Source organism: Rhinolophus sinicus, linkage group LG10 (assembly GCF_036562045.2).
Source record: "Rhinolophus sinicus isolate RSC01 linkage group LG10, ASM3656204v1, whole genome shotgun sequence".
Taxonomy (NCBI): Eukaryota; Metazoa; Chordata; class Mammalia; order Chiroptera; family Rhinolophidae; genus Rhinolophus; species Rhinolophus sinicus.
The window spans coordinates 102,888,808-102,908,383 of NC_133759.1; the positions used below are offsets into that span (position 1 = coordinate 102,888,808).

At 47.4% G+C, this 19,576-nt stretch overlaps 1 protein-coding gene across 1 annotated transcript in view; it reads right to left on the reverse strand.

Annotated features, from left to right (window-relative positions):
* The window catches only part of SLIT3 (slit guidance ligand 3), a 551,973-nt gene extending 532,844 nt beyond the window's left edge, over nucleotides 1-19,129 (reverse strand). The window contains exon 1 of the mRNA XM_019740962.2: nucleotides 18,453-19,129. Within this exon, the coding sequence (XP_019596521.2) occupies nucleotides 18,453-18,649 (197 nt within the window). The 5' untranslated portion in view covers nucleotides 18,650-19,129. The remainder of the gene's footprint in view (nucleotides 1-18,452) is intronic.
* Nucleotides 19,130-19,576: the final 447 nt, after the last annotated feature.

Sequence of the window (19,576 nt, forward strand, 5' to 3'; positions counted from 1 at the left end):
CCTTCATTTACCGTTTAGTGGAAGGACAGGTCGGGCCAGCTGACTTCATGGTTCCTTCCAGCACCCCCATGCAAGGGGGCTGTATCAAAGCTGCAGCACCAGATAAATGGGATCGAACGCTTTCGGCTCCACTGAACGCTGTATCCTTAGCCATGTGGCCAGAAGCATTTCTGTATTTAGGGTTCCAATTTTTTTTTCTTTTCTGCTATTTCTTTCCAGAGTCCTCAGTACATTTCCTAATTAATCACTCCCACTTAATTTCCTAAAGCAATCACATCCTCCCCGCAGGCAAGCGGCCTGTCTCAGGGAGAAGCACACACACCAGCTGGCCCCTCAGCTACGTGGGAGTGTGTGAGCAGCCTTTGGACACAGACCAAAGAGTGGCACAGACGCAGGGAAAAACGCAGCTTGGGAGCTACACTCGGAGGACACTCTTCCCATCCTGGTGACATGTGGGTTTCCTGGTGAGCAAAAGGAACACTGAGATTTGGTTCTCTGAGCAAACCCTAAGAGGCAGAAGATCTGGCTGGAGCATCCCAGGATGCAGGAAGACTCTGCCAGCGGCTTCTCTGTGATGCCAGGCAGGGCTATGCTGCTGAGGTAGGAAGGCTCAGCTTCTCTCCCAGCTTTGCTGCTTATTTTCTGCGTGAATTTGGTCAGACCCTTCCTTTGTTTGAGCTTTAGTTCTCCTATTTTTAAAATGAGAATAGTAATATATCCAACAGAGAGTGGGTGTAAGGAAAGAGCCACAAATACAACAGCCTGAGGAGCCAGAAGATGGTATCAACGAGAAAAGCTGGGCTGAGCAGAAGAAAACAACATGACACCAAACGGCAGCTGACACATAGTCTCAGTGCTGGAGTCACTAAGGGAGTGGTGAGGACTGCAGTGAAATAGACACGTGTCATCTCAAAGCCAGTCAATAACTGCCTTAGAGCCAAGCTGACCCCCTGTTGCCAAATTTCCCAATTTTTGAAAAAGAAGCTTAGAAGTAGGTTTTTATATGAATTCACCCAATCTTAAAATGTTGGCAAGACACTGACATAAAAAAACCCACACAAAACAATTATATGAGCCAATACATGTGAGCCAAGCACAACATGTCGGAGGCCTGGATTTGGCCTCCTAGCCACTGGTTTGCAAACTCTGTCAGTGTAAGTATTAATTGAGACAATGTAATACATAAAGCACTTAGTCGTGCACGTAACACATAATAAACACTCAATAAATGACAGCCGTGGTTATTATTACTATTAACTTCTCGGTAACTCAGAACCCCTACCCGTAACAATGGAAGTTGGGATTCCTGGTAGCTGTCTGGCTCACGTGCATCTGGGAAAACCTCTGCAGGCACTACAGAGATTAACGACTGCCCATACACAGTCATGCTCTTCATTAATTGAAGCGCACTTCACTGAGATTGGGCTAGAGCAGTGGCTCTCAACCAGAGGTGATTTGGTCCCCCCAGGGGACAAGTGGCAATGTCTGGAGACATTGTTTGGTCGTCTGACTGGGGTTGGGGTAGGGGGTAGTATATGCCACGGGAATCTAGTGAGTAGAGGTCAGGGATGCTGCTAAATATTTTTAATGAACAGGATGGCCCCTCACAACAACAACAAAAAACACCTAGCCCCCAATGTCAATAGTACTGAGGTAGTTTCCCTTTGCAACCTCTTTATAGAAAGGACTTTATAAGAACAGAGGTTTGGATAGTTTCCTACATGGTTAGATACGGGAGAGGGTTAAGAGGAGATGAAAGAACCAACATCTATAATTGTCCCCTCTAAGAGGGTCAGGGCCCTGCTTTCATTCTGCTGCCCACAGGATCTTCTCATCATTGTTTTAACTGCTGTCACATCAACATACTGCCTTAAAAATTCTGTTGAACCTGCACCAACTGGAACATGGGCTCTGGGGAAACTGAGGACTCAAGAGATGAGGTCCTGCTTGAGCCAAGGTCACTCAGCATGTTGCAAGGCAGATCTGGGTCGTGGGCCAGGTCCCACAGGAAGACAACACTCAATGTCGCTGTTGCCATGGTAATTATAAAGCAATTTCATCTATCCCTTAACACAGTTACTCCATAGAATGCTCTCACAAAGCATTGTTGAACTCACCCTAGTTATTCCATGGATATGAATGTAATCACATTTTTTATGTTCCATAATTCTGGCAACATGCGTGATTGGCCTTCACCTCAAATGGTATAAATAAGTAGGGTTCTATTGCACTGTGGTTGTCATGCATTGCTATGACTACTCCAAACAAAGAAAACGGTGCTGGTGGCAGAAGCAAGTGAATCTCATTCACCTTAAGAAAGGAAAGAAAGAGCAACTTTTGCCAGTTCCTACATTATGCTAAGTATTTTACATAACTTATTTAATCTTCCCTTGATTTGAAGAATTTCTTTAGGTCAGTTTTCTCAAACACTGCTGGAGATCAGAGCTACCTGGGAGCTGTATAGAATCACAACACCCAGGACGCACCCCGAAATCATTAAATCAGAATGGCTGGGGATGAAACTCAGGCATCGGTCATTTTTAAATCTCCCTGGGTGATTCCAGTGTGCAGCCTAGTTTGAGAATCAGGGTTTCTGGACTCGTTATCCTTATTTTACAATGATGCCAACACCCTAAGAGAAAAACGAACTTGCCTAAGGGTACTCAGCTGGTGAGCGGAAAACTGTGATTCAAATCTGGGTCTGCCTTTCTCCAAACGCCAGGCGTCATCTTGCTCATTATGCCACCTTCTCCCCAGAAGTTTGTCGTCGGTGGCTCTCTCAGTTAGAGTTATCTGGTTACAAGTGTACGAACTTGAGCAAAAGGCAAATCACTAGACGGCTACCAGGGACTTGTAGATTCAATGGGGAACAGCACAACAGGCATGTCTGGTCATTACACAAGTGCTCAGATGAACGGCAGGCCATCGTGTCCACTCTCCTTGTCCCTGTGGTCAAGATTTCAAGTCCAAGGCAGAGGCATCCAGTAGAACTGACTTGGGTCATGAGCCTATCCCTTGACCAGGAGAACGTAAGGTCTCTGATCAATTCCAGCTGACTATATGCCATGGATGAAGAAGACGATACTCCGCTAGGAGGGGACACTGAATCCTGTGCAGCCCAAACACAACACACGTCCACTACAATGGAGGGGATAGATACAATGTCTAAAAGCAAAAAGACGTAAGAGCGCCTCCCAGGTACATTATGACCCGCAAGTAGAGCTCAGCAAAACCCCAGAGCCCACGTAATCAAAATCCCTGAAACAGGTAGGTCACTCAGAAGAAATACACCACCTGGGGAGGTGCTCGTGAATGGCCTCAAAATCATTTGCAAAATATTATGAATTGGTGCATTTTTCTAAAGACAGGTCGGTGTACTTTATCAGATTAGCTAGATTCTTTTTTTTTTTTTTTTTTTAAAGGCTAAGGCTGGGGCTTTGGGGCGATCTTAGGGAGAAAAAGGAGAAGCTCCTAATCAATAGTTTCTAACAGAACCTTGGGTCCTATAAGCTATCTAAAAAAAGAAAGCTGATGTCCTGGCTGGTACCACACAGATAAGGCTGGTACAGTTTGCCAAACTTGAGCCAGGAAAATGATGCTTTTAAAAAGGCAACAACAAAAACAGGCACAAGGTAAAGAGGTAACACGCTTGCTTGTAGTAAGAAAGAAGTTAGACCCAAAGAGGAAAAGAGACATGTGGATATCTGAACAAAATGGTTAGAACTCGAGGAAGCTAGGGCTGCTCTGAGGTCAAAGCCAACAGGGGCAATTAAAACTCAGTTGCACATGTATTCAAATAGAGTGCTGTCCCGAGCTGCTGGCCTGGGCCTGGGAGCTGCTTTCCAGGGATGCCCTTCATCCTGTGCGGTATCCTCCCAGATCTAGGCATCAACACACCCTAGCATGCAGGGCCTCGAGAAATGAGGCTACTGTGACTTATTAGCAGTACGTCAATAATTGGTCAATGCATAAATTCATGGATGAATCAATATGCAAACAAAAGAACTACAATTGTTAACTGTGACTACTCAGTTTGTAGGTACTATGTATTAAGTACCTACTGTATGTGAGGATGGAGCTAGACTTTTATATAACGGATTTCTTATCCTCACAAGAACCCTAAACGCATAATATTATACCCATTTTATAGACAAGGATCCTACTACTCAAAGAGATAAAAGGACTTACAGTAGTCACAGAACAATAAGCAATGGGATTTGAAACTGGGTCTCCCTACGCAGAGCGGCTGTGTACTTGCCACAATGCCTCACAACATTCATGAGCACCAACTATGTGTGGGGCATTTGGCCTGTATTATCCCTAATGCACACAACAATCCTGGAGACAGATACTACTGTCTCTTTTTTATTGGATGAGAAAACTGAGTCTAAAAAGACAAGCAAGATTTGCCAAAGGGTACATTTTGAATACAGATGTTTTTTGAATAAATCTCTTTGGCTTTGAAGCTCAGGGTCTTTCCACCAAGTCCCCGGCCTATCCAATTTGATTTTTAAAAATGTATTGACTTAGTCTTATTTTCACAAGCATGTACTAAGCCTCTGGAGAGAAATGTACAGCTCCTGCCGTCAAGCAACTTTAATCTAGTTAAGAGATTAGTTACACATTGTAGAAGATAAGGATGATATTTATATGGCTATAGAGGATTTAAAACATGGCGGCAGAGTCTCTGGGACTTCTTGCTTCAGGAGCTGGTCTCCATCCTTGAATCTGGGCTACAGCAGAAGAGACACTATGTTGCTTGTAAGGCTAGTTCCTAAAATGCCACGCAACTTCTGAGTTGTTCAAAGGTACAACTATTCTCGGAGCTCTGAGCCTCCATGTATGAAGTCAGACAACTCTAAGGCCACCTTGCTGCAGTAAGCTCAAGCCCCATCGAGAGGTCACCTGTAGGTGCTCAGGTCAGCAGTCCCTGCTGAGTACAGCCCTCAAGTCAGCTGGGCCTGGGTGTCAGACACGTGAGCCAGCCGCCCGTAGGGGATTCCAGCACCTGCTGTTCACGTCTCCCCCAGTCATTCGCGCACTCTCCTGCTGAAGCCTCAGACATCAGGGAGCAGAGAGAAGCCGTACTGCTGAGCCATGGCCAAAATCCTGACCCAAAGAATCATGCAGCATAATCAAATCGGTGTTGCTTCACAACACCAAGTGTTGGGGTGGTTTGCGAAGCAGCCGTAAGTCATCAGAGTTACGGCTTTTGGAGCAGTTATTTAATGCCAGCCAGGCACTGTCCTCCGAGCTTGACATTTATTACCTCATGTGAGCCTCCCAGCAAGCCCAGCGCGTTCCTGTGAAAGAGCATGCCTGAGGTTACTTAGCTTGTGATGGCATTCCAGCCCAGGTCGCACGAACTCCGGCATGGATACTCTGAACCGCTCTGCTGGAGAGGGAGGGAAATGATGTCTACGCAGAAAGTACACAAAGCCCAAAGCCACGCAGTTGTAAGAAACACCAACTGCTATTTTTGAAACTAAACATCTTTTTCTTTCCTAATTTCAGAAGGCTTACTGTGGAGCTGAGCTAATTATTTGAGCCTTAATCAGGGCCCAGCCACTCCCTGAAGCAGCTGTCCTGGCCTCTCGACTGCCTTCAGAAAGTCCCTTGGGTTGGCTAGATGTTGGCTCAGGTCTAAACCCCAAATCCCAGCCCCCAGAAGTGAGAATGCATCAGGCTGAAAGGATCCTTAGAGACCTTCCAGTCTACTCCTCTCACTCCCTTTAAAGATGAGGAAACTGAGGCCCAGAGAGGTCAAGTGACTTGTCCAAGGTCACACAGCGTGGCTGACGTCCAGCCAGGTCCCCACATTCCCATGCAAGCATTCTACCCACTGTCCCATGCGGCCGCTGCTGACACTTCCCCAGAGCCTCCTCCCTCTGTCCTCCTCTTAACAAAGCTGTTCCCCCCACACAACTACACACAGCTACATTTGGCAAGAGGTGCTCTCGGGCCCACTCTGCTCATGAAATGCTGTTTTGCAATAGGGCCTCTTTGTTCATTAGCAACACAGACAAAGAAAACTGGAGTGCAGTCTTCTCGGAAGGAGATGTTTCCTGTTTTAAAGGCAGAAGAGAGCTTCCTGGCTGAATATGGCTCAAATCAGCATGCAGCTCCAGTCAGGAGAGAACCCAGAGGAGATTTAGGTCTTTGGGAAATTTCTAGAACATACAAGGAGGGCACATGGTAGGAGGAAGCGTATGGGAAACATTTTAAAAAGTATTAGCATGTTCGCCTAACAGAGTAAACAGAGCACACTGGTTACCATCTTGTGGTATGAAGTAATTAGTGGGCAGGGGGCAGTGCATTAGGGTTGTTAAAACTCCCAGGAAGTAAGTGGCCTTCCCATTTGGATTCCTGCTCCAGTCCTGGTTCCCAGTGCTCCTTCCCTGCAGATTTCCTATCTGAGATCTTCCCATTCTAGAAGCTAAACAAACTACCTTGGTGCTGATGGCCCTCAGGATATGATCTGCAATCCGAAATCACCCATCTGGTGCCTCTCCCCTCTGGCTCCACAAGTCCTTATTTTTTGTACTAGATTCCATCCCTCTTCTGTCTCCCTAGCTTTCCAGATTGGCAGAAGCTTCGTATGGCTCTGAGAGATCTTTAGTGAGCACCAAACGCTGTGAACAAGGCTGAAAGGAAAGCAGGGCGAACTTCTTCTGAGGCCCCCTCCCATTACAGACATTCAGCTGTCCAGGAGGGCCGAGATCGGTGGGGAGGGGGAGACTAGATGACCTCCAGAGAGACCTCAAAAGCCTGAAAATCTCTTGGCCACCGGAGGAAATGAGGGGGGAGGGACAGAACCAAGTTCCGTGGCAGAAATTCAGGCTTGTAAGCTGGCAGAGGATGGAAAGAAAAATGCCAACTTCTAGTAGGAGGAGATGTAGTGCACGTGTTTCTTAGAGCTATTGCAAGCCACAGGGCTTCCATTCCAAAGCAGTAAGTGAATGCTGCCTGAGACCCACCCTCCTACATACATGCATGACAGGTCTCCAGACGCAAGACAAGATCTCCAAAAAAAACTGGGCCAAATGACAGTTCTTAGACCCTTCCCCTCAAAGCCGAGTTCCCCCACAGACTATCCCACAAAGCTGCCCAAAGAGCAAATTTCAGTCCAAAGTGCCCCCCCCATTTCCCCCCGGGGGAAAACTCCTACCTGCTTAGTTAAAGCTAAGAGAGGAGAATGAGGGAATTAACACCACAGGGAAACCATATCCAGTGGTCTAGTTATAGCTGGAACAGCCCAACAGGGGAAGCTGGCCTCTCGAAGGAGGCCCTGTATCTCATTGTAGCTCAAATGCTGCTGTGCTGTGTCCGTGTTTACGAAATGTTTCTCAAATAAGGTCAGCGCTCTAGTGCTCTAAGACTTGGGGCTCTAATAAAATGCAGACCCTGCGCTGTTTGCCAGCTAGCTGCAGAGGCATACTTGAATGCTTTCTCAGAGACAATTGTTCTCAGATTAATATTTTCCCCATGAGTTTTTTTTTTCTTAATTCTATATGTACTATTTTTTTAATGATGTGTGAATGTTTCTACATATTTGTACCTCTTTAAAGGGATGAGTGGGGCTTGCTTTACTCAGTGGTTCCTGACGGCTTGGTGTCTAGCACTTCCCCCTACCATCTCATAAATCACTCTGAACCTAGTATGGTGGCCTTTCCCTCGTCAGTCATTGGGTGGGAAGCAACACCCAGAGTGATTTCCTATTATTTTGAGCTGTTCTAGTTATGTGGACATTTCACTCACTTATTCATCACTGTTCCTAGCACATAATAGACTCTCAATAAACAGCTCCTTTAAATAACCCTCCATCACGGAGCCCCTTCTTTGGTTCTACTTTCTTGGAAACTGACACTTATTAATTACTTAGTTAGGCCAAAAGTCCTCTCAACTCAAGCTGGTTGAGTAGCTAGCATGCCTGGTGCGAGGCTACATTTGCATTTGTGAAAGATGCATCTTGATGAGTGAAAAGGAAAAGCCCAGTAAGAGTTTGAAGACATGGGTAAGTCTGAGCAAGGCTTTTCAGCTATCAAGTTTCCTCACCTGTGAATGCAAGATTCTAAGACAAACCCTGATCGTCTTTCAGATACAGGATCCCGTGGTTAAAATCAGACATTGCAGGTGGACGAATTCAAGTATTTGCATAGCACTGAATAGAGGAGGCATTTGTACATATCTGATCTCATTTAAAACTTGCATCAGTTCTATGAGAGAAGTGTTATTCCTACCATTCTAAAGGTTACAGATGAGGCAAACGAGACTCGGAAAGATACTCCAACAACGTCCCACAGTTTAAAAAAATGACGCAGACCACAATTCTGCCTAGGTCTTTTTACTCATTTAAGGTTACGTCAAGTTGTACTCCCCATTGGATTCCCATTAATACCACTTAGAAACCTCACATACAAAATACTTTTCTACCTACTGTCTAGAGCTAGGAAGAGATGAGAGGAGGAAAAAAAAAAATAAAGAAGAATGTCAGGAAAGTTTTAGACAGTCCAGAGATTCCTGCAACACATTTCTGAGCAGGACAGCTCTCCAATGACATCATCCTCACTTAGCTTCCCAATCACAGAACAATCTGCTCTGTTCTCTTGAGTTGTAGGGAGCTCAGGGGCACATTGTTATTCATCTTTGACAGAGTCCAGCCCTGGTGTCCTCTACACACCACCCTGGGCATCAAAACAGGCTTCAGATGGCCATGAAGACGAAGTCTGAAGTTATTTCCAAGACTCAACCATGGGTTGGGAACCTCCAGTCTCCGATGAAGGCCCAGGTCATAAAAATCCTCCTCAAATCCAGTCTCGGGAGCTGAAGCTTAGATAGTACAAGTCCAGGTTCAGTCCCGAGGCTAAGGAGAGCTGCATGAGGGGAGGAGAGAGCAAGAGGCCAAGCTGGACAGCCAATGGCGGGGTCAGGAGCAGCTCCGGCTCAGGGAGAGATGCACAAGGTGTGTACGTCTACAGTCAAGCCCACAAACCTCAGATGAGAAGAGGTCCATGGAGTCCACACCCTGCAGACCAGCCTGAGTTAAGGCAGACACTAACTGTAGAGGGCAGGGGAATAAGGAATGGGTATGCTGGGTAGCAGACACGAACTAGGGAGGCCAAAAACTCAAGAGAGAGGCAAGGTGGGTGGTTAAATGTGCTGGCAGACTTTCAGGAACCACAACCCACACTGCTGCTAAAGTGCACAATGAATCAGGGGTCAGGAACCCAGACTGGCGTTTCGGACATGAAAAGAGGAGTCTGAGCCCACACAAGCAGTGATAAGACTGTGAAAAGTGAAGTCACATTCATTCCTGCCAGGACGCATCTTATATCCGTCTGTTCTAGTAGGACCTGATCTCAAGGTAGGGGGAGCCTTAAGATCATGGCTGAGAGAAAGTGAGCAGTAAGTATTAAGACATCTAACTGGAAAAGAAGGCAATTCCTGTCCAGAGCAAGGCAGATACTTGTGGGGAAAAATACTGGCCAAGAGGGCTCATCAGAACTATTCTTGGAGGGTTTATCTCCCGAATTCAAAATTTAAAAAAATAACAATTAGCCACATAGCCATGTGATGTTTTTCCCTAAGACTTGACCTACTAGATTCTGTTCCAAATGCCCTTTTAGATAAAACTCCCTAAAGGGCAGCTCCCATCATTTTAAATTGGGCTCATGCTCTCTTAGGTTCCGCGCAACCACAGACATGTACGAATCTGTACATGTTCCCATTTCTACCTATAGAAACCCTATTCAAGCTCCAATTCAAATGCCACCTACGTCCCCAATCTGGACACCAGGTGTCCAGAACGTAGCATTGGCATTCCTCTCCGGATGCCTTGCATCGAATCGATGCCCACTGGTTCAACTGGGACTCATTGTTTTTCTCTTCTAGTTGTTCCTTGAGAATTGAGTTTGGAAGACAGAGAAGGGGCTGTCTTAAAAGATTTGGGAGGAATGACATGACCAGTAGTTGCAGGGCAGACCTGAGACCAGCCTACCTGATGAACCCTGATTCTTCGGCTCCTACCTGGGGAAGTGCCTGCACCTCTATGACTCAGTTTCCTCATCTATAAAGTGAGGACAGTATGAGTTCCTGCCTTGCATGATTGTTAGATGATGAAGTGAGTCCGTGTGTGTCAAGTATGAAAGCAGCGCCAGGCACAAAGGGGGCTCGATAACTGGCAGTTGTGGTCATGGTGGTGGTGGTGGTGGTGGTGGTGGTGATTTACAGAGATTTCGGGAGAGCCTGTAGACCTCTGTTCTCTATGCTTCATCCTTCTTCACATCCAGTCACAGCAGTACTCCAGCAAAGGAGCCTGTACAAATGGGTACCCAAGATGGTAAAGGAAATCACTAAGAAGCTGAGGGTTCTCAGACAAGCTCTACTGCTGACAGAAGGGCTCAGTTTCTCAGGCTGAAATATTTTCCAGGAGAAAATCTCACACACACACACACACACACACCACATCCGTGGGCTTCTGGCACCAGCCTAATAGGACACGGATGAAGCTAAAGTCATGATGGAACGTGCTATGAGAAACCAAGAGGTTAGAGAAAATTCAACAAACAAAGGAATTAAGCATTAATAGGAATTCATTCCAGAGAAAATATGAACAGAACCCCAGGGAAAGAAGATGCTATGGGCCAATAAGACCTCAACAATTTTATCCATCCCAGCCAGAAAGAACAGGACAATGTATTTATGTAATCCACACCCCAGACCACAGAACGACTTTGAGAAAAGCAGACAGGACACTGCTGATTATATTGACAACTTGGATAAAGATCCATAGGGCAAGGTCACTGAAATTGCAGAGGAAATGGGGAGAGCAGTGGTTAATATGCTAGAGGAGAAAATAAAAATAGAAAATGTTCCTGAAAAGCTGATGAAATGAAACCATTAGCCAAAATTTAATTAGGATAAATGCAAACTGTTGCACTTAGACTCCAAAAAGTCAACTGCACAAGTCTGGGTCTGGAATGAATGAGAGAGAATAGGATCAACAGCAGGGAGGGCAAGGGAGACACTGAGAATACAGTGAACAGCCCGATCAGAATGACCAAACCAGGGGGTGGCCGTCCAAAGTGAAAACGTCCCTTTAAAACACATTGATGAAAGTCAAGATAGCATGACAGCGGATGGTCTCACAGTAACATAGGCAAAGAAAACTGGAACCTATTTAGAATAAGATAACTAGGAATGGGGATAGAGCCTGCCTCCGAGTCTAACACATGCACAATAGTTGAGGAAGTTATAAAAATCTATGGAAGAAAAGAGAAGACTTGGATAAGTGGGTGGTGAGAAACCCAACAGCAATAGATTTTTGAAATCCTATCATTTGAAAGAAGGATTATACTTGCTCTGTGTAACAACAATCAATGGGAGAAAAGTTCAACCCCCAAAGAAAAATTTATTCTTAGAACTGTTTTTAAAAATGGAATAAATTGCTTTAGGAAGAACTGAGTTCCTCACCATTGAACGTAATCAAGTAAAGGAGAATGACCACTTTCCCTTTCTCCAAAATTATGAGGTGTGATAAAAAAAATACGGTGAATGTTTAAATTAAAAAAAAAATTATTACAGTAAAAGACACATTGTCATTAATCCTCCTCAAAATACTCCCCCTTGCATCAAGCACATTTACCCCATCATTCTTGCCACTTTCTGAAGCAGTTCCAGAGTCCTCTCTCGTGTCTCTAGTTGCACTGTCGTGGCTGCCTCGATGTCCTGAATCATTTTGACTTTGGGGAAGAGCCAGAAATCGCAAGGTGCCAGATTCAGCCAAACAGGTAGATGAGGACACACTGTAATGTTTTTATTTGATAGAAACTGCCGTATATCAGAAGCGATGTGTGACACGGAGCGTTATCATGATGGAGGATGCTTTACTACACACTTTAAAATACACCTTCTCTCAACTGTAGCTCACACCTTACTGACTGCACCAAACAAGTTGAAACTTGTCACACACTGTTACTCAGGTCCAATGTGCCACTTCGCATATTGAAGATCCCTGTCTTCCTGTTGGGTGGCACTTGGCAGCAGCATTCACCGTATTCTTTGATCACCCTTCGTATGTTGGTGGAAGCTCAGCATGCACATGGTTGGAATTTGGACAAGAGAACCCCTTTCAACCCTAACAATTTATCATATTTTTTTCCAAATCAGATTTTATCTTGAGCATGCTCTGGAAGGAAGACTAATAAATAAGGATTACAATACTAATAATTATAAGACTACTTATAGAGGATACACCATGATTGAAGCAATCGATGTGAGTTAATTCAATACTCACACCATCCTATAAAGGAGATATCATTGTTATTCCCATTTTACAAATGAGGAAACTGAGATCACCCAGCTAGTAAGTAGTACACCAGGACTGGAGCCCCATCTGGCTCTGGAGTCCACACCTTTACCCACAAATATCGTTACCTTCCCCACCTCCCTATCTGCTCAATATTGAGGACTTCAAATCACACATCCTCCACCAATGTACAGGGAAGAGCTGTATCAGATGGTTCTGGCAACAGATCTATGAAGACCACAGTGGGTGGGGAGGAACGTATAGCCTTTGGTAGACCAGCAATCACAGTACTTAGAAAACACAACCCAGGTCTTCAGAACAGAGAAGCAAAGGATTCCCAGTGTGAGCTCTTCCCACCTGGGTGAGGCTGATTTGAATTTCAGAGAGTGATGACTAATGAGAGTCTTGAAAAGTCAACACCCTGTACCCCAGCGGGAACCCTCTACCCTCTGTCCTCTCCGGAAGTAGTGGTGGTTCAGAAAAGCTCTCCGGAAAAGCTTCCAAGCCTTGGTTTTTGTTTTTGTTTTTTTTCTTTTCAGCAGTTCTAAAAAGGGTTAAGACCACCTTACATAATGAGGGTGGAGCATGCTAGTTAAATGCAGCTGTTTCAAGTAAAAGCAGTAATGGAGGCAGGCACGGGAAGTCAGTATGAGGAGGTATTTAGGGAGAGACAGGAGGAATGAGCATTGAAAAAAAAACAGTCAGGGCCAAAAATTCCCCTTGAAAATCCAACCCGCCCCCCACCCCAAATAAATAAGTAAACTGCATTCTTTATTTAAATATACCACAAAGCAGCACACCCATGGAAAAGACATAAATCACTTCAACCGTAATCCCCTCTTCATGGAAGGGAGGCCAACCTGGGCTTTACTAGAGAGGAGCGGGAGGAGAGCAGGCACGAGGGTGTTGGGCACAGCCTGCCCACAGGCCAGGAGCTTACCTCCACAGGGTATGTTTAGGGTGGGCATCTCGAACTTCCAGCTGAATGGGGCCTGAGATGAAGAGCTGGCAATAACGGCCATGGCCACCATCTTTACCAGTGTGTGGCGGACTCCGTGCCAGGTACCGTGCTAAGCACTTCCTGCCCATTAGTTCCTTTAATCCTCCCCAAGAGGAATGTTTACTGTGCCCTTTACAAGGAAGGAAAAGGAGCAGGAGTGGATGAAACACTGTGCTGGGCACTTTTTTGAGCGCATTACATGGGTTGTCTTGGGCCACGTGCACAGCATTCCCATGGGGCCCATGCAATTATCATCCTGTGTTATCGGTGTGGAAATATGGTGCAAAGGGATTAAACAGACTGCAGCCCAGAGGACTGGAATGACTGCCCAGGGTACAACAGCAAGGACGTAACAGAGCCAAAACTCAAACCAGAGCCATCTCCAGAGCCCACGCCCAAACCACTAGGCGCGGAGCTCTGACACCTTGCCACAGCCCATTTAGTCGACGCAAAAGATCCCACAATGCTCAGACCCACTGTTCTCACCTTCTAGGGGAGAAAGAACTCAGTGACAACAAATGGAGCTGGAGAGAAACAATATAACAATCAAAATGGCAAATATGCAGAAATAATACAAGATCCAGATGATGGGCAAAAGCAAAACTTAATAATGATCCTACAAATACATCAATCAATACAAGAAGAGCCACCATCAAAAGCCACAGAGAGTGCAGGATGACGCCGCTGAGTTCCTGATTAGAAAGTCCTATGGTTTAAGTGTTCAGGATTTCTAGCTCTTTTCACTGGCATGTGCACAGTAGGAGTTTTCTAAGGTTGCTAAGCAACACCTGGCAACCAGACTCCAGAGTGAATCACTCATTAGGAATCCTTGGTAACTCTAGTAAGGCAATAATGTCTAGTTCACGAAAGCCAAATTTTAGAAACCCTTAATAACTCATGTAATAGGTTACTAGTAAATTGCCCGAAGCCAAACATAAAAATACAAATCTGTTAATTGCCCATCTTTCACTTGTAAGAACTAAAGAAAGACTTGCATTTTTGAGAATCATCATTAATTTAGTCAGCATGTATTACTTGAAAGCCTACTATGTGCCAGGTCCTGTTCTAGATACTGGGGAAGAGGACCATACATGAAAAACCATTAAGACTACACTAAGTTTCTACTTTCAGGAAAACAAGGCCCAGAGAGGTAAAGCAATCTGTTCAGAGTTGCACAGCACACTGGAGGTGTGTGCGCTCAACTGCTCATGTCCAGCCCAGCAGACTTGCCAGGAGAGCACTGGGCTTCCCAAAAGGCCACATCATCATGGTTGGCTCAGACAGGCCCCGTGATTCACCAGCTTGCCCCTGGCATTGTTAGCTGGCCCTGAGGGCAGAGAGTCCGAGAAAGCAGGGCTTGGCTGTTGAGCATCTTGGAAAGTCTCCCACTTGACCTCGGGACCTCTGTGGTCAAGTGAGGGAAAGCCTATGATACGGTGTGGGTTTTTATTGGACCCAACCACCAGCGAAGTTTGCCGTCATCTGGAGTGACGGAGAAAATTAAGTTACCACATTCTCACGTTTCAGCCTTTCGCCCGTTTTCCTTCGCAAACAGGAAATGTTTATTTAAATACAGCAGTCTCCAGCATGTTCTGGAGCCAAGTGAAAAACCAAAGATGTCCACTCTTGCCCCACTCCGCTGTTCAGGCCACCACCTCGCTGCGGGTGAGAAGTGGGCCTCTGCCTCTAGGCAGGCCGGGGAGAAGGGGCCCCACATGAGAGTTCATTTTCATCTGTCTCCTCTTTTCCAGGCCGAGATTGTGGTTGGAGAAGAATTACATCTGTGGGCTCCTTTTGTACTCAGAAGGGTAAAGGCAACATCTGTTTACTCTGTGCTCTATGGTAAATGTTTTGTTTCAGGCACCACTGTTCACTTCCTCTCCTCCTGTCCTCTATCTTTGCTGCATGGATAATAAATTACACTGAATTCTCCTCTGCGTTTATTTAGCTTTCTTGTGGGTGTCACCTCCTCATTGAGGGGGAAAGGACTGTCAGGAGTTTATAAACGACAGAGTTTCTCTTTCTGTGAGATGTGCTGACATTATGGAGAAGGAGCTGGAACACAGCCCCCCAACTCTGATAGCAGCTTAATTACAAACAATTCAACAGGCCCCATTCCAGGCCGAAAGCAAAGTCCAAATGGTGACCACATTATCCCCATGCAGGTTTTTCTTAATGGCACAGCATGAATGGACGAGGCCTCAGAATCAGAAACACCAACCAAACACACACACACACACACACACACACACACACACGCACCTTCAGTAAAGCTTCTTTGGGAGGTAGAGCAGCAAAAATAAAGAAGAGAGAAAATGCGTCTTTTTTGTTATAAAACACAATGTAAACATTTGGGATCAGAAGAGTGGACTTGAGGAAGGTCCCGAGCATCTGACGGCAGTGCTGACAAAACTTACGCCCCTTGGAAAACAGCCCCGAGGAGTTTGAAGTCCTCACTAAAGGAAGTTTCCTTCCCCCGTCCTTTGCTTACATTCTTTACGTTGAATTTCTGGCTTTCTTCTGTATACGCAGTGGTTTTATATACAGTTACTGGAATGCATAAAGGCTCAAGTAATGTTTGTTGAATGAATGAAGGAAAGAAGGAAGGAGAAATTCCTCCCTAAAGAAAGCCTTTGCAGAGGAATGCCAACTATCCCTCCACAAGTCTGCAGACTTGAAATGCTACATCTGAGTTGACTGAGACAGTGAGGGATTGAAAGACTGCTGGTGGGCTGCTCATGACCCCTGCAGCCCCCCTGGGCCCAGCTGGCTCCTAAACGTTGCCCCCTTTCCTGGGGAGGAAGAAGACGAGAATGAGGGCCAGCCTTGGCAGCCGTATCAGCCCCAGCACCCCAGCCAAAGCAGTCCCAGTGACCAGAACCAAGGCAGGTGAGACACAGGTATTTCTTCCAAAGCACCTCCTACCCTGTCCATGCTGGCCAGTGACCATGACTACAGCAGCGGGCCCAGGGAATGCCCAGGATTCCGATGTCTGCCTAGCTTCTCCAGTTGTTGAGCAAATGGGCAGCCCGGAGCTGCCTGGGTCTCCTGGGGGAGGTGGTTGGGTGGCCTGCTCGCTACAGTGATGTGCCTGCAGCGTTTGAAGACTTCCTATATGCCAGGAGGAGAGGGGTCTACTCTCCTTGGTTTCCCAAACATGCAACATGATTTTGAAGATGGGGGAGAAGTAATCGCAAGACCCCCAAAGGACAGCTAATGTCAAAGCAAGCTGAATGTTGTAAGGTACAGCCGAAGTGCCTAGTCCAAGACCCAAGCCCAGCCAGAACCTTCCCAAGGCCGTCTTCTGTTTATAGATCTTGGCCCAACTAACCCTTGCTCCAAGAATGTCCAGCAGAGTACTAGGTGTGGCCTTAGGAGCCAATACGCTCAAATTCAAACGCTTCACTAGCTACATGACCTTGAACAAGTCACAAGATGACTTAACTGTTAAGTGAAATAATAAGCATTATCTATATAACTAATAAGACTATTATAGAGATTCAAAGAGATAGCACATGTAAACAAATTGAGCAGGAAAAGCATTCATTAAACATTAACCACAGTTATTATTTCACTAACTCATGTGGCTGGCCCTGACGTGAGGAGGGAGGGGGATTTACTTTATAAGTTATAGGCAGACGAAAACACCACCAAACCCCCTTTTCACTGGTATGGTAGAACATACTGTCTGACTTAAATTGTGGGAACCTGGATTCTGGTCCTTTCATCACCATCAACTTAGGGTATGACCTTGGGCAAGTCATTTCACATTTCTGAGCCTTCTTTTCTACATGTGTTAATGAAGATTCAGCTCTAACCCTCTAGAATCGCATGGTTCAACCCCACAGAATAATCTCTGCAGTGGGAGGAAGAAAATGTTTTGAGCCAAAGGAAAGCTCCAGGAAAAAGGCGGTTCTATTGAGTCTCCACCCAGGGACATGTAAAGAGGAAAAGGAAGAGAAGAAATGGGGTGACAGGAGGTGATTCACAAGGATAACACACTCTAGGACAGTTCATCTCAGTCTCATCACCACTCTCTCCCAGCCCAAAGTCAAGAAGGCAGAATGGAAGACTCAGGCACCTACCCCTAAGACACGTGGGGAAAGAGGATGGCAGGAGAATAAGACCTGGAGAAGTCCACCACCGGAGAGCAAACCCTCACCCACTCTGGGCTATGATCCCAGGCCAGTTCCCACTCGCTCCACCATTTCTTCCTCCTTTCCCAACTTCCCAACTGATGGCTAGGAAGAACCCACCCCAAATCCAAGTTTTGAATTTGGTCGGAGGATCAAAATGATGAATGTTTCCAAAACGTTGACATATGAAAAGTAAATATTTGGTTGCACAATTGAGGTTAAAACGAGGGTCAATCCATCCCACTCTCCAAGTGCCTCTCCTCTCCCTGCCAAGCCCAGGATCCTAGGCTGAGTGCGGTTTGTAAGATTATAGCGCTCGGTCTCATTTAAAGGGCTGTCAGCATTTCCATTCTCCAGCCCTTTTGGGGAGGCATTTATAACCAAGCAATAAAAAATTCACCAGGGCTGCAACTTGGCATCTCCAAGGCTGCGCTCCAGGCAGGGCAGGTTTTGCGAGCACCCACTCTGAATTCTTTTGGTTCCTCAGAAGTTAGACCTTCACACACACGCTCAACTTTCCTTGCAAGGGCAGCCAGAGAGCGGCTGGCCCGGCCGTTCGGATCTCCAAGCGGGTCACAGTCTGGGGCCCTCTCTCCTGTATCGGCGCCCTAAAGTCCAATTACCCCTCAGCTCTTCCCATCAAGCCCCTCTTTAATGAGCACAGACCCTTTACCCTCACCCTAAGACCTCGCTGGCTGCAGTGTTCTCTCTCCTCCCCACATCTCCTGCCAGCGTTCTGCTTGGAAGCTGTCAGCGGGCCCTGCATCTGGAGCCTTTAACCCAGGAGAGGCACTACTCTACTCATCACAAGGGGCTTCCAGACCTCTATCCCCAGACCTGCCTAAAGCCACAAACCCCTAAGTCAGAGAATGGAGGATCCCATCCAGGAGAGGGTCAGAGCAGAGAATGCATGCAACGTGACCGAGGGCAAAGGCAGGATCTGGCGCCTGGGGGCCCCTCTGTGGGACCCCAGTGGGTGGCCCGAATGGAGGCTGGCAGGGGTACTCACAGGCGTTCGGCGTTGCGGGGCATGCCCCGGGGAACCGCCCGGAGGCCCAGCCCGTGGCAGTCCACGCTGGCGGCAGAGCAGGTACACTTGGTGGGGCAGGCGGCGGCGGGGGGCCCGCTCAGGACGCTCGCCAGCGCCAAGGCCAGCGCCAGGCGGGCGCGCACAGCGGCGCCGGACCCTGTCCTCCCGGGGACCATGGTGTGCAGGGGCCCGCGCCCGGAGAAGGCTGCCTTGGCGGGGCAAGACGCTTGAAGCCCGGAGAGGCGCGGGGGAGCACGGGCGGCCTGGGGAGCGGGCGGTGGAGTTGGCGCGGAGGAGGAGCGAGCTCGGCGCTCAGGCGCACGGGGCGCGGGCGGAGTGGGGCGCGCCGGGCGGCGGCGACAGCAGCAGCTCCATCGGCGGGGCTGGCGCTGCCCCGCTGCGCATCGTTCGGAGTGCCCAGGTACCGAGCGCCCCCTGTCCCCGCTGGCCCGCGGCCCCGAGCGTGGGCCGGGTCGGGGTCCTGGGGCTAGAGCAGTGGGGCACGGAGCCCGGGGAGGTCCGGCTTGGGGCCGGGCTGGGGAGCGCAGCGTCGGCGGCTGGGACACGGGGCAGCCAGGCGAGCTGGCCGGCGCTCGCTCTCTCCATTCACTGAGCAGGGCAGACACTAGAGACGCGGCCCACCCCTCCTGCGCCTCCCCCCCAACCCCTAGCCAAAAAAAATAAATAAATAAAACATGCCAGCTCCGCCTCCCATTGGCTGCGCTGCGCGTCATGTAGACTAAGTTGGGAACTTTGCTGGAGCAACCGAGAGCCCGAGGGAGGAGGAAGCAGAGGAGGGAGAGGGAAGTAACTGGGTAAGGGACGGGGCTTTGCCAGGAGAGCCCCAGAATTGAGATTCATTCACTCTTAGGAACCAAGGATAGATCAGGCTGGTGGCACTTTTTCTTGATTCTGTCACTGAGCTAGGCACTCTGTTCATATTCTTTCCTTCTGTCCCAACTCCGTCCCGCCCGCAAGGGGGCATCTGAGTGCCCCCATTTTATAGATTGAAAAAAATAAAAAAGAAGAAGAAAAAAAGCTCAAATTAGTGAAGTGACTTGCCGGAGGTCACACAGCTACTAGGGGGACGCCAAACCGTGGCA